This window comes from Dasypus novemcinctus, chromosome 21 (assembly GCF_030445035.2).
Source record: "Dasypus novemcinctus isolate mDasNov1 chromosome 21, mDasNov1.1.hap2, whole genome shotgun sequence".
In the NCBI taxonomy this organism is placed as follows: Eukaryota; Metazoa; Chordata; class Mammalia; order Cingulata; family Dasypodidae; genus Dasypus; species Dasypus novemcinctus.
In genome coordinates this window covers 14841013-14852017 of record NC_080693.1, presented here as the reverse complement: position 1 = coordinate 14852017, position 11005 = coordinate 14841013, and the positions used below count along the sequence as shown (strand labels likewise).

General features: G+C 65.9%; 1 protein-coding gene across 1 annotated transcript in view; it reads right to left on the bottom strand.

The window, feature by feature from the left end:
• SLC5A10 (solute carrier family 5 member 10) overlaps positions 1-11005 on the bottom strand; it is a 63187-nt gene that overhangs the window by 41066 nt on the left and 11116 nt on the right. Inside the window, exons 2-5 of the mRNA XM_058283366.1 lie at positions 10526-10597; positions 10190-10294; positions 9776-9835; positions 9129-9233 (exon numbers count right to left, since the gene is read on the bottom strand). Coding sequence (XP_058139349.1) covers positions 9129-9233; positions 9776-9835; positions 10190-10294; positions 10526-10597 — 342 coding nt within the window. The remainder of the gene's footprint in view (positions 1-9128; positions 9234-9775; positions 9836-10189; positions 10295-10525; positions 10598-11005) is intronic.

Sequence of the window (11005 nt, the reverse complement as noted above, 5' to 3'; positions counted from 1 at the left end):
GTGTCTCGGGTGCCAGACCCACATCTGGCTGCCTGCTTCCTCTGACCCCCACTGCCTTTTAGGGGGCATGCGGGGGGACGGGCCAAGAGAACGGGGGGCTCACGGCAGACTGCCTGCTCAGTGCTCGGCCAGGAGAGGCTCAGAGGCCCGGGTCTCAGGCCCACGCGGGTCCCGGGGCAGGGGTCAGCCTGGAGGCAGCCCCCCTCAGTGCCAGAAGGCCCCTGTCACTAGGCTTGCAGGAATCAACAAGCTGTGACTCGGTCGCCCCATGTGCACTGAGGAAGGCCAGGCCCCCATTGCCTGCGTGCCTGGAGGCACGGCACTTCCCCAGACCCTCACCAAAGAAGCTGCGTGGAGCAGCGAAGGGAGACGGAGCCCTTCACCCACTCCAGGTCAAAGCGCCCCCCGCTCCCCAGCCTTCCAGGAACGCCTGCCTCCCTGCACGGCGCTGCACGGCGCTGCCCGCGGGCCCCACGCGGGGACGCTCGGCCTCGGGGGCTGCCTGTGGGCCCCTGCGCCCTCCCACCCACGACATTTCCCCGCCTGGGCGGGAGCTGTGTAAATGCACGTCCCCCCCGCCAGGGTGGGCTGAAGTCCAGGCTTCAGACCCCACCCCCCCCCGCACCCCCCCCCGTTGGCAGAACGTCCCAGTAACCTCCTGTGGGTGCCGCTTTGCTCCAGCAGCACCCGGCTCCCATAACGCCCCCGGCCGCCCGGCAGGTGGGGCTGGGCCTGGAGGGAGCCCGGCACCCACGGAGCTCGCGTCCCCGGCCCGCTGGCCCTGGGGCCTGGCGAGGGGCCCCCCGCCCCACCCTTCCACGCCTGCCAGCCAGTGTTGGTTCAGTGGAGGGGCAGGGCCGGGAGCACGGCCTGTGAGGCCAGAGGTCCCGAGCAGGCCGGGCAAGGCGCCGGGTGAGCGGAGCTTGCGGGTCGCCCAGTGAACCAGCGCAGGGCCTCCCGGCCCCTTCCAGCTGCCCCAGGGAGGCCGGCTGTGCCTGAGCCCCACTCGGCAGACCCCTGCTCCCCTAGGCCCCAGGAGCTGCCCGGGACGCTGACCCAGCAGGGAGCGCGGGTGGGAATCCGGAGCCCTCGATCCCCTCCCCAGCAGCGCGTCGCGATGCGCGCAGGAGCCTGGTGGCCCCGGGCGTGGCAGGGTGTGTGTGTTGGGGCGAGCGGGCGTCTGTCCCCCCGAGGTTCCCAGAGGCATTGTGTGCTGGAGCAGAAGGGCTTTTCAAGACCCTCTTCCCCCATGCACCTGGGGGAGAAAGGCCCAGGGAGGGGAAGGGGCTCCCCAGAGTCAGGCCCCCCGAAGATAACCAGAGACTGGGGTTGCCAGGTGAGGGAAGGCGGGGCAGCCTCTGGCGGGACCCTCCGCCCGGAAGGCTAAAATCCTGCTCGTCCATCCACACTCAGCCCGCCCACAGCCCTCTGCTCCCCGGGACGAGTGGTTAGGTGGCCCCACAGGGCCCCACGGGTCAGGAAACACTGCTGCCATCGAGGGGCCCGGGCAAGTCCAGTGTCACCGCGGACTCCAAGGGGGACCTTTGGCCACCGCCTCGACCCATCTGCTATACCCCTGCTTCTCCTTCCAGGGATCCCCAAGCTCAGAGGCCCCGAGCTGGGCCCTGTGCCCCGGCCGGGTGGCTTGGCGCTGACCGCCCCGGCTCTCGGAGCCTCGAGACCCCTGTCCACAGGATGGGAACCGGGAGGCGGGGAGGGTGCAGCCGCCTTCCCTGGAGGCGCCCTTCACCCCCAGGGGCCTCTGCACACCCCTGTGGTGCCCGGTCCCCAGGGGGGCCAACTCTTCTCTGTGTCCCCCCCCCCGCCCCACGCAGCCCTGTCCTCTCGGAACTGGGAGCAGCTGAGACTCTGACCTAGCTCCCTCGAGCACAGGCGGGGAGGCGGAGGGTTCGCGCACTGTGCCAGAATCCTGGGCACAAAATCAAAAGGACAGGCAGCGGACTTGGCCCAGTGGTTAGGGCGTCCATCTACCACATGGGAGGTCCACGGTTCAAACCCCGGGCCTCCTTGACCCGTGTGGAGCTGGCCCATGCGCAGTGCTGATGCGCGCAAGGAGTGCCCTGCCACGCAGGGGTGTCCCTGTGTAGGGGAGCCCCACGCGCAAGGAGTGCGCCCCATAAGGAGAGCCGCCCAGCACGAAAGAAAATGCAGCCTGCTCAGGAATGACGCTGCACACACGGAGAGCTGACACAACAAGATGATGCAGCAAAAAGAAACACAGATTCCTTTGCCGCTCACAACAACAGAAGCGGACAAAGAAGACGCAGCAAATAGACACAGAGAACAGACAACAGGGGTGGGGGGGGGAAGAGGAGAGAAATAAATAAATCTTTTTTTTAAAAAATCAAAAGGACAGCTTGAGGGACACTGAGCCCCCCAAAAGCCCACTGCTCGGACACCAGGCCTCCCTCTGGGCTCAGCCATCCACACCCCCTGCCCCGAAACCTTCGATGGCTCCCCACGGCTCCAGGGTCACGTCCAGAGCTGTCTGCCTGCTTAGGGGCTCTGAGCCCCCAGTTTGTTTCCCAGCAGCTGCCTTGCCACCCCCTTGCTCCTTCCCCGAGGTGAACCTGGGCCTTAGGCCGCCAGGCCCTTGCCCACGCCTCCCGCCTCCACCGGCTCCTCCCACTCATCGTGCCCCAAAGCCCCCTGGAGCTTTCAGGCCTCCCCAACGGACGACATAAGGGTCCCGCAGGCACTGGCTGTGGCGCGGTGCGGCGGCCTGAGCGTTTACTTCGCGTCTCTGCACTTACCCCCACCACGTGCGATGGGGGTGGACATTAGCAGCGCCCTTGGCAGAGGAGTGTGGACAAGTGGAAGAACCCCCGGAAGGCCCGCAGTCACGAGGGGCCAGGCTCGAGACGCCCGCCCTCCACTGCTGGGTCCCTGCGCCCCTCCCCGGGGACTGGGGGCTCGGGGTCCAGGACACACTGGGGGCAGCTGGCAGACCCCGACCCCGGCACCATCCCCGGGAAGGGCGCTACTTCCAGGGGTGGAGGCGCGTGGAGCTGGCGGGCCCAGCCACCTTGGCGGCAGCGGTGGGTTTTCTGGGGTGCAGGGCGCGGACACCATTCCCTCTTCTGGGGGGAGGAAGCCCTCTGTTCCAGGAGCATGCCTGGGGTCGGAGGACCCCTGGGCCGGCCCCCTCCCGACTCAGAGCCCCTTCTCTTGCTCCCTTCATGGGGTAACAGGCACGCGTGGCCCCCGCCCTGGCAGTAAAAGGTGGCTGGCTGCCTCTGCGACATCACTGAGGGCCCCTGCCCCAAATCTTCCCTCAGGGAATCAAACCGGAAGCTTCTGAGCCCTCCTGACCTCCTGTCTGGCTGTGTCCCCCCGCCGCCCCCCTCGCCCGGGCCCTCCGGCCCCAGCCGCCTTCGGTGTTTGGCCTTGGCCCGGCTCCTTCAGCCCGTGCCAAGCCGGCCTTCACCTTCCGCTCACCCAGCACCCTCCTTCCAGCCCTCTCAAAGGGAGCCCCCATCCTGCTCCCCTTATGGTGGGAAAAGACAACGGCTGTCTGTCCTGGGCCCTGCTGGGAGAAGACCCCTTTCCGAGGAGGGCTTTTCCGGAAGACAGAACAATTGGCCTCCTGCAACGTGGGCGCCGGCGGGCCTGGCGCACGGTGGACGCTGAATGCCTGGCCCTTTCTGTGCGTCGGGGGTGCCAGGGCCTCCATCCCGCCCAGGCCCTCTGCGGATCCCTGCTGCACGTGTGCTCCAGGGCTGGAAAGAGCCGCTGCCGCGCCGGAAGCATCGACTCGCCGGCTCTTCGCAGACCAGTTTAGCTGACCCAACCCACGATCAGACTCGGTCCCGGGAAGGGTTCGTCCACTCCCAGGCAGCACTCTCGGGCCTGAGGTGCGCCGAGCTCACGGGAGCACCTGCAGCACGTCAGCAGACAGGAAACTAGGGGAGCCAGACGCCAGGCACGTCATGCCGGAAGACATACCTGTCTGCAGAAGAGGGACTGGACGTGCTGGGGCAGGGCGAGGCCTCCTGGAGGAGCTGAGAGGTGCCTGAGGTGAGGGCGGCAGGGAGCTGCGTGCCCCAGGGAAGTGCAAAGGTCCTGGGGTGGGACCGTGGCTCGGGCAGCCTGGGCCCAGGGAGGAGAGGGGGGCGAGGTCAGACGGGGTGCAGGGGCCTTGCCTCCTTCAAATCCTACAGTGACAACCTCGGCTGGTCTTCACCGAGAGAACCGGCACATCCTGGAAACTTCCTGATGCTCTCCTGAACCTCTGGGGAGGCCCGGGGCCTCACCTGATGGCTCCGATGCTGCTGAGGTGGCACACCTGCACACCTAGCACACCTGGCACACCGGCACACCTGCACACCTGGCACACCTGCACACCTGGCACACCTGCACACCTGGCACGGGAAGGCCAACCCGGCGTGGAGGGGCTGGGCTCTGAGCCCCGCAGCCCGTGCCAGCCCACCTGCCCGGCTGCTGCGGGCTCACCGGGGAGTGACGATGCCCACGGGCGAGGCCCCGGCAGAGCCGGGCACCGCCACGGATTGAGCAGCTGCGTCTCGCGGGAGGGTGACACGTCTGACGCCACGTGGAGAGGACACGTGCGCCTGCCTTGGGGTCCTTGCCCCGGGTGTCCCTTCCTTTGGCTTCTTCTGGTCTGTGGCCTTTCACTCCCCCAACACTCAGTCGTCATTTCCGCGCTTTCCGTGAGTTCTGTGAGTGGTCCCAGCGCAGGATCAGACCCAAGGGGTGGTGGGGAGCCCCGAACTTGTGGCCGACGGCTCAGGAGTTGAGGGTGGCCCAGGGAACCCCAAAACTTGCCCCTGGGGGCTTGAAGGGCCCTCCCGGTGGATGGTGGCAGAAGTGGCAGAAGGGTTTGCAGCCCGTCTAGGGGTCTGTGAGGCTTCCCGACTTCTCACCACCACCCGGAGGGGCAGCTGCAGTCCCCCCAGGTTTCCCCCGGGGGCAGGCTGGGCATCGGGAGGCCTGCCCAGCCGCTGACCTCCAGCCTCGGTTTCCCCTGCGGGTTGGGGTCGGGGTGGTCTCCTCGCCCTGCCCCTGCAGGCCTGAGGGCCGGCGGCGGGCGGGCCCGGGGATCTCTGTCTGGACACGCTGTGGCCAGGAAGGGGCCTGGGTTGTGCAGGCGCGTAGGGCGTTCCCGGGGCTCGGCCCGGCGAGGTCAAGGGCTCGGGACGCACGCCCGGCACTGGGCTTCTCTCTAAGCGTCAGCGAGGGCGGCTCCGGTCCCTCCCGGTCCAGCCCAGCAATTAGCCCTCCTTGCGCTTCACGCTCTGCTCTCATCCCGCGGCTCTGGCGCTGCTTCTGAAGCCCCAGCCCTGGGGCTCTGCACTTGATTGATTTCATTTACTCCTCTCTCCCCACCCCTCCTTGTTTGCACTTGCTGTGTCTGTTCATCTTCTTTGTTTCTTTAGGAGACACCAGGAACCGAACTGGGACTCCAATGTGGGAGGGAGGTGCCTATTTGCTTAAGCCTCCTCCATTCCTTGTTTGTTTGTTTTTTTAAAGATTTATTTATCCTCCACCCACCCCCTGTTGTCTGTTCTCTGTGTCCATTCGCTGTGTGTTCTTCTGTGTCTGCTTGTATTCTCATTAGGCAGCTCTGGGAACCGATGTTGGGAACTTCCAGAGTGGGAGAGAGGCGATCACTCTCTTATGCCACCCCAGCTCCCTGATCTGCTGCGTCTTTTATCTCTCCTCTGTACTCTTTTTGTTGTTGTTGTTGTGTCATCTTGCTGTGCCAGCTCTCTGCATGGACCAGCACTCCTGCACGGGGCAGTACTGTGCGCAGGCCAGCACTCCGTGTGGCCCAGCTCGCCAAGCAGGCCAGCTCACCTTCACCAGGAGGCCCTGGGCATCGAACCCTGGACCTCCTACATGGTAGACGGGAGCCCCATTGCTTGAGCCATGTCCGCTTCCATGTTCCTTGTTTTGTTGTTTCTCTCATTATGTTTTTCCTCTTGTGTCTCTTGTTGTGTCATCTTGTTGCGCCAGCTTGCCATCCTGCTTGTCCTCTTTAAGAGGCACTGGGAACCTCTGCTCCCTGCTTTGCTGTGTCTCTCATTATGTTTTTCTTCTTGTGTGTCTTGCTGCATCATCTTGTTGTGTCAGCTTGCGGTGCCTGCCCGTCATGCCAACTTATCTTCTTTAGGAGGCACTGGGAACCAAACCACATGCCTCCCATATGGTAGGTAGGAGACCAATTGTTTGAGCCACCTGAGCTTTACAGGTGGGTAAACAGAGTCCCCCCGAAGCACGCCAGCAGCCACGTGGAGGTGGTGGCCCCTCTCTAGGTCTCCATTTCTCATCTGTCAACTGGGTGGAACAGGCTACCTGGTGGCCCCCAAAAGACACGTCCACATCCTAACCCAGACTCTGTGACCGTGACTATGTGGGAAAAGGGTCTTTGCCGGTAATTAAGGAGATGAGCTCACCCTGGATGACCCGGGGGGCAGCCTTAAATCCAGTGGCGCGTGTCCTTGCCAGACATGGAAGAGGGGAAGACGGCCAGGTGAAGACGGAGCCTGGGGAGATGCGGCCACAAGGCACGGAGCACCTGGGCCTCCCGGTGCCGGATGAGGCGGGAGGGAGCCTCCCGGGCCCGCGTGAGCGGCCCTGCCGGCGCCTTGCCCCCCGGCCCTGGCCCCCGCAGCTGGGAGAGAAGGCACTCTGTTGTTTTCCAGCCACGAGGTTTGTGGTCCTTTGTTATGGCGGAAACCGAGTCACTGGGGGTGAGGGTGGAGGGAGAGGCTGGACGAGACAGTCTCTAAGGACCCTTAGCCCTGCCCCGCTGGAAGTGCCACTCACGCCACCCGTGCCAGACCCTTCTCGCTGTATGCGTGGTATAGACGTTCCCGCAGAGATAGTTACAGGATGAAATCGGGGTAAGAAAAAGTACATGCCCCTGGCCCGGCCGCGCCTCCGCCCTGGACCCCAGGGCCTCCTCATGGGCCTCCCTTCTTCTCCCCGCCCCCCAGCCCCGCCCCCAGCCCATCCTCTGTTTCTAACCAACAAATCTGACCGGGTCACGACTTTGCTAAACACCATCCAGCACCCCTCAGAAGGAAGTCCCCGTAGCCTGCCATTTACCCCCCTGACAATCTAGCCCGGTAGGGTTCCCTCGCCTCATCTCTCCCTGCAGACCCCAGGTCTGAAGTTGAAACTGGAAGCCATACGTGGCATCCCAGGTCTGCTTTGTGTGAACACTGAGACCTTTTCTCGGGTTTGCCGCAGTCCCCACCCTGCCCTCCCACTCACTCCCAGCCTCTCCTCACTGTGCTCTCTGCCTGGTCCCCAGAGGCATCTGACCCTGGGTCTCAGCCTCCCGAGCCAACCACCCTGGACTACTTTATCTTTCCTAGATACTTCCTACACTGCCCACCGACCCCGTGGCCCCCCTCAGCATCCTTCCCATCATTAGAGCCCCATTCTAATGCCACCCCCAGCATGTGCCCCACCCACCCAGTGCCATCTCATTTGCCTCTTTCTACCGAGTCTTATTTCTGTTTCCACAGCTTCTGGAGAGGCAGATGGCATGGGCAGGGGCTCGCGAAATGCTGGAGGAGGGAGGACACATGGGCAAGGGGTGGAAGGGGTCTGCTTGTCCTCCGGGCAGTCCCTCCGGACCCCAGAGGGAACCCTAGAGAAAGACCCCCTGGGAATGCCTAGTATGCCTGGGGCAGCGATCATTAGAATATGCAAATTCCTAAGGCGGAGGGGGGGGAGGGAATGCATGCTCAACAGACGCAGAGCTGCGGTCCCGGTGGTGACAAAGTGTTGGTGCTGATGGCAGCTCAACGTTGTGAACGGAATTAACACCACTGAATGATAAATTCGCATGTGGTTAAAAAGGGAAATTTTACGTTGTATATATGTTACTAGAATACAAAATTTAAAAAAACAAACAGGACTGTACAATTCAAACCATGAATCCTAAACTATGCTCTATATTTAAGAGCACAATTATAACAACACTCCTGGATGAACTGTAACAAATGTACCACGCTAAGGCAAGTTAATAATAGGGCGTATGGGGGAGCTCTGTATTTTCTGCATGATTTTTTTTGAAAATCTCTAATTTAAAAAATGCGTGTGTCTATGAAGCGGCTGCTGTCATGTTTGCTCAACCACCCCCCCAGGACCTCGCCAGCTGGGCAGCTCTGGGGCTCCCGGGGCGGCCCCTGGACACACATGCAAGGTGGAGACTGGGGGGGCTTCCGGAAGCCTGCAAAGGGGTCGCTGAGGGCTTCCCCCATGCGTTTGTGGGGGGGCGGCGGGCCCCACCCCAGGCTGTGGAGGAGCGGCTCCTGGCCCCCCTTCCGGGGTCCCGGCGACCCCGCCTCAGGGAGCCTGTGCCCGCGCTGCCTCTTTCTCTCCAGTGCCAGGCCTGGCATGGGAGGCCGCACCAGCGTGTGCCCCAGGGGGCTGCCCCCTTCAGGAGCCCTCACAGAAGCCACGGTCACGAATGGGGAAACCGAGGCTCAGAGCGGCCACGCCCCTGGGCTAGCTCACTCAGCCGGAGTGCAGACTCAGGTCTTTCTGCCCTCTTTTGGAAGGGGGTGAGCTGCGACAGAGGACAGAGCGGGGTCCGGCTTTGCCCCTCGGGCCCTGGGAGCCTTTGGGCCAGTGACTTCCCCTCCCCGGGCCTCAGTTTCCCGATCTGTAAAATCAACAAGCCTGAGCCCCTCGCGCCTGAAATTCTGGGTACACTTCTGCACCCGATGTTCCGTGGGACCCAGCGGCGGAAGCTGCTCTGGACGGGCACCCCCAGCCCAGGTGGGTACGCTTCCTCGGTGGCGTGGGCGGGCGGCCGCAGCGGGAGGCGGAGGCGGCGGGGCCACGCGGCTTCCAGCGCCCCCTGGCGGGCTGCGCGGCGCGGCCGCCCCCGAGGCAAACGCCCCCGCCCCGCCGCCCCGCGCCCCGCGCCCCGCGCCCCCGCCTCCAGAACCCGGGCCCAGCCGGAGCCCCGAGGCCCGCGGCCCGACACCTGCCGCGCGCCCGGGAGAGTCACCACCCCTCTCGGGGCCTCGGTTTCCCCAGGTGGGACGCGAAGCGGGGGTTGGCCCTCCGCCGGGGGCGGGGGGGGGGGGCTGGGAGGCCCTCGGCCGGGGGCGGGGGCGGCTCACCGAGATCTTGGTGAAGACCGACAGCAGCAGGGAGAGGACGGACAGGTACATGCGGATCCTCTGGCCCCCGAAGCGCTTCTGGAGGTACTCGGGCATGGTGACGATCTGCAGCGCGTGGGCAGGCTCAGCGCCCCCTGCCCGCCCCCTGCCCGCGCCCCTGCCCCGGGGTTGAATCGCCCGCTGCGCGTGGGGCCGAGGGCCTCCGGCCCGGAGGGGTTTCGGCAGGGGTGGCTCGAGGGGCGGGCTGGAGGCGCTGTGGCTGGGGCAGGGGGCGGAGTGGGGACCCTTAGGAAGATTCCACGTGCACCACGTCCAGCGCTGGGCAGTGGAGACAGACGGGGAGAGAGCGGAGGGCTGGTTGCCCCTGGGCCCGGGGACGGTGGGAGTGGGGGGGTCGGGGACGGGCCACCAGGGGTGACACCCTCAGGAACTGGCCCGGGGCTGAGAGGACCAGCTTGTGTGGACGATGGGAGCGTGGGCCGGGCTGGTACCGACCCAGCGCTGACGCCCGCTAACTCGCCACGCGAGGCTGCGAGCCCACGGCTGTCCGTCCCACGGCCCCCGACCGTGTGGACAGAGGCCGGGCTGCGCCCCTGTGGCCCCCCACCCCAGGCCTGGACGGCAACTGGAGGTCAGGGCAGACTCACCTCCGAGGAGACGTAGATGGGCACAAACACCCAGGCCAGCGCCAGCAGCACGTACGTGGCCTGCGGAGCGGAGGACGGAGGCGGGGCTGAGCCCCCGGCCGCGGCGCCCGGCTCAGGGCAGCGGCCGGAGGCCCGGGGCGCCGTGACCAGCCACCCAGCGCCTTCTTCCCTCCGGGCCCTGGGCACGAGGGGGCGAGGGCCAGGCCACGCTCCCTCCCCGGGGTGCTCTGTGGGGCTCTGGGATTCCCACGTCGAGGCCTTGCCAGGGCTACGGCAGCTTGGAGACCGGCTGAGCCAGGAGCCGGGCACTGGCCCTCGGGCCACCGAGGGGGCACGTTCTGAGGATGCCACGCCTGGAGCCCTTGGCCCGGGCCCTCCCCCCAGCCTGAGCAGCCCCCCTCCCCCGAAGCTCACGTGCCACTCGAAGCCAGCCACGGCCACGCCCCCGGCCGCGCCCGAGCCCGCCAGCCCGATGAAGAGGCCGGAACCCTCGCTGCTGGCGAAGAGGGAGGCGCCGATCTAGAAGACCGAGAGAAGACAAGACATCGGCGGTAGCCCCGCCGCCAGGCCCCACGGGACCTCGGGGGTGGCATCTCCCCCTCCTCGCTCCCCTCCCTCGGGGCCCTCCTGCCGGCCTGGGCAGCGACCCTGGGTGGGCTTGGGTGCAGTGGCCTCAGGGAGGCCAGTGCCGGCTGCCCCGGGGTCAGGCGCGGCCCCCAGGGCGGGGTGGGGGTGCCGGGGCACACTCACCGGCCACCACGTCATGTCCCGGCTCGCCAGGAAGTAGCCGCTCACCGTGTTTCTGCTGGCCCTGCACGAGGACTGCAAGGGAAGAGGCGAGGCTGGAGCGCCCGGGCGCCACGGCGCGGGGGGTCAAGGGGGCGGCCGCGGGGAGCACGGCCGGCGGGGGCTCAGCAAGTCCAGCCGAGAATCACCGTGTGACCCGGCCAGCCCACTTCTCGGGGTATCCCCCAAAGACACGAGAGCGGGGAGGCGAACACTGGAGCACACCCCTGCCCTAGCCCCATCGTCCAGCACGGCCGGAGGTGGGCGCCACCCCAGGTCCAGCAGACGAGCGCGTAGCAAAACGCGGTCCCTGCAGACCGTGGAGCAGGATGCGCCTGCGCGCAGCAGCGGGCTCTGGTTCATGCGACGACGCGCAGGAACATCGAGGCCAGGAGGCTGAGTGCAAAGCGCCAGACCCCAGAGGAGGGCAGCGGGCGGCATCTG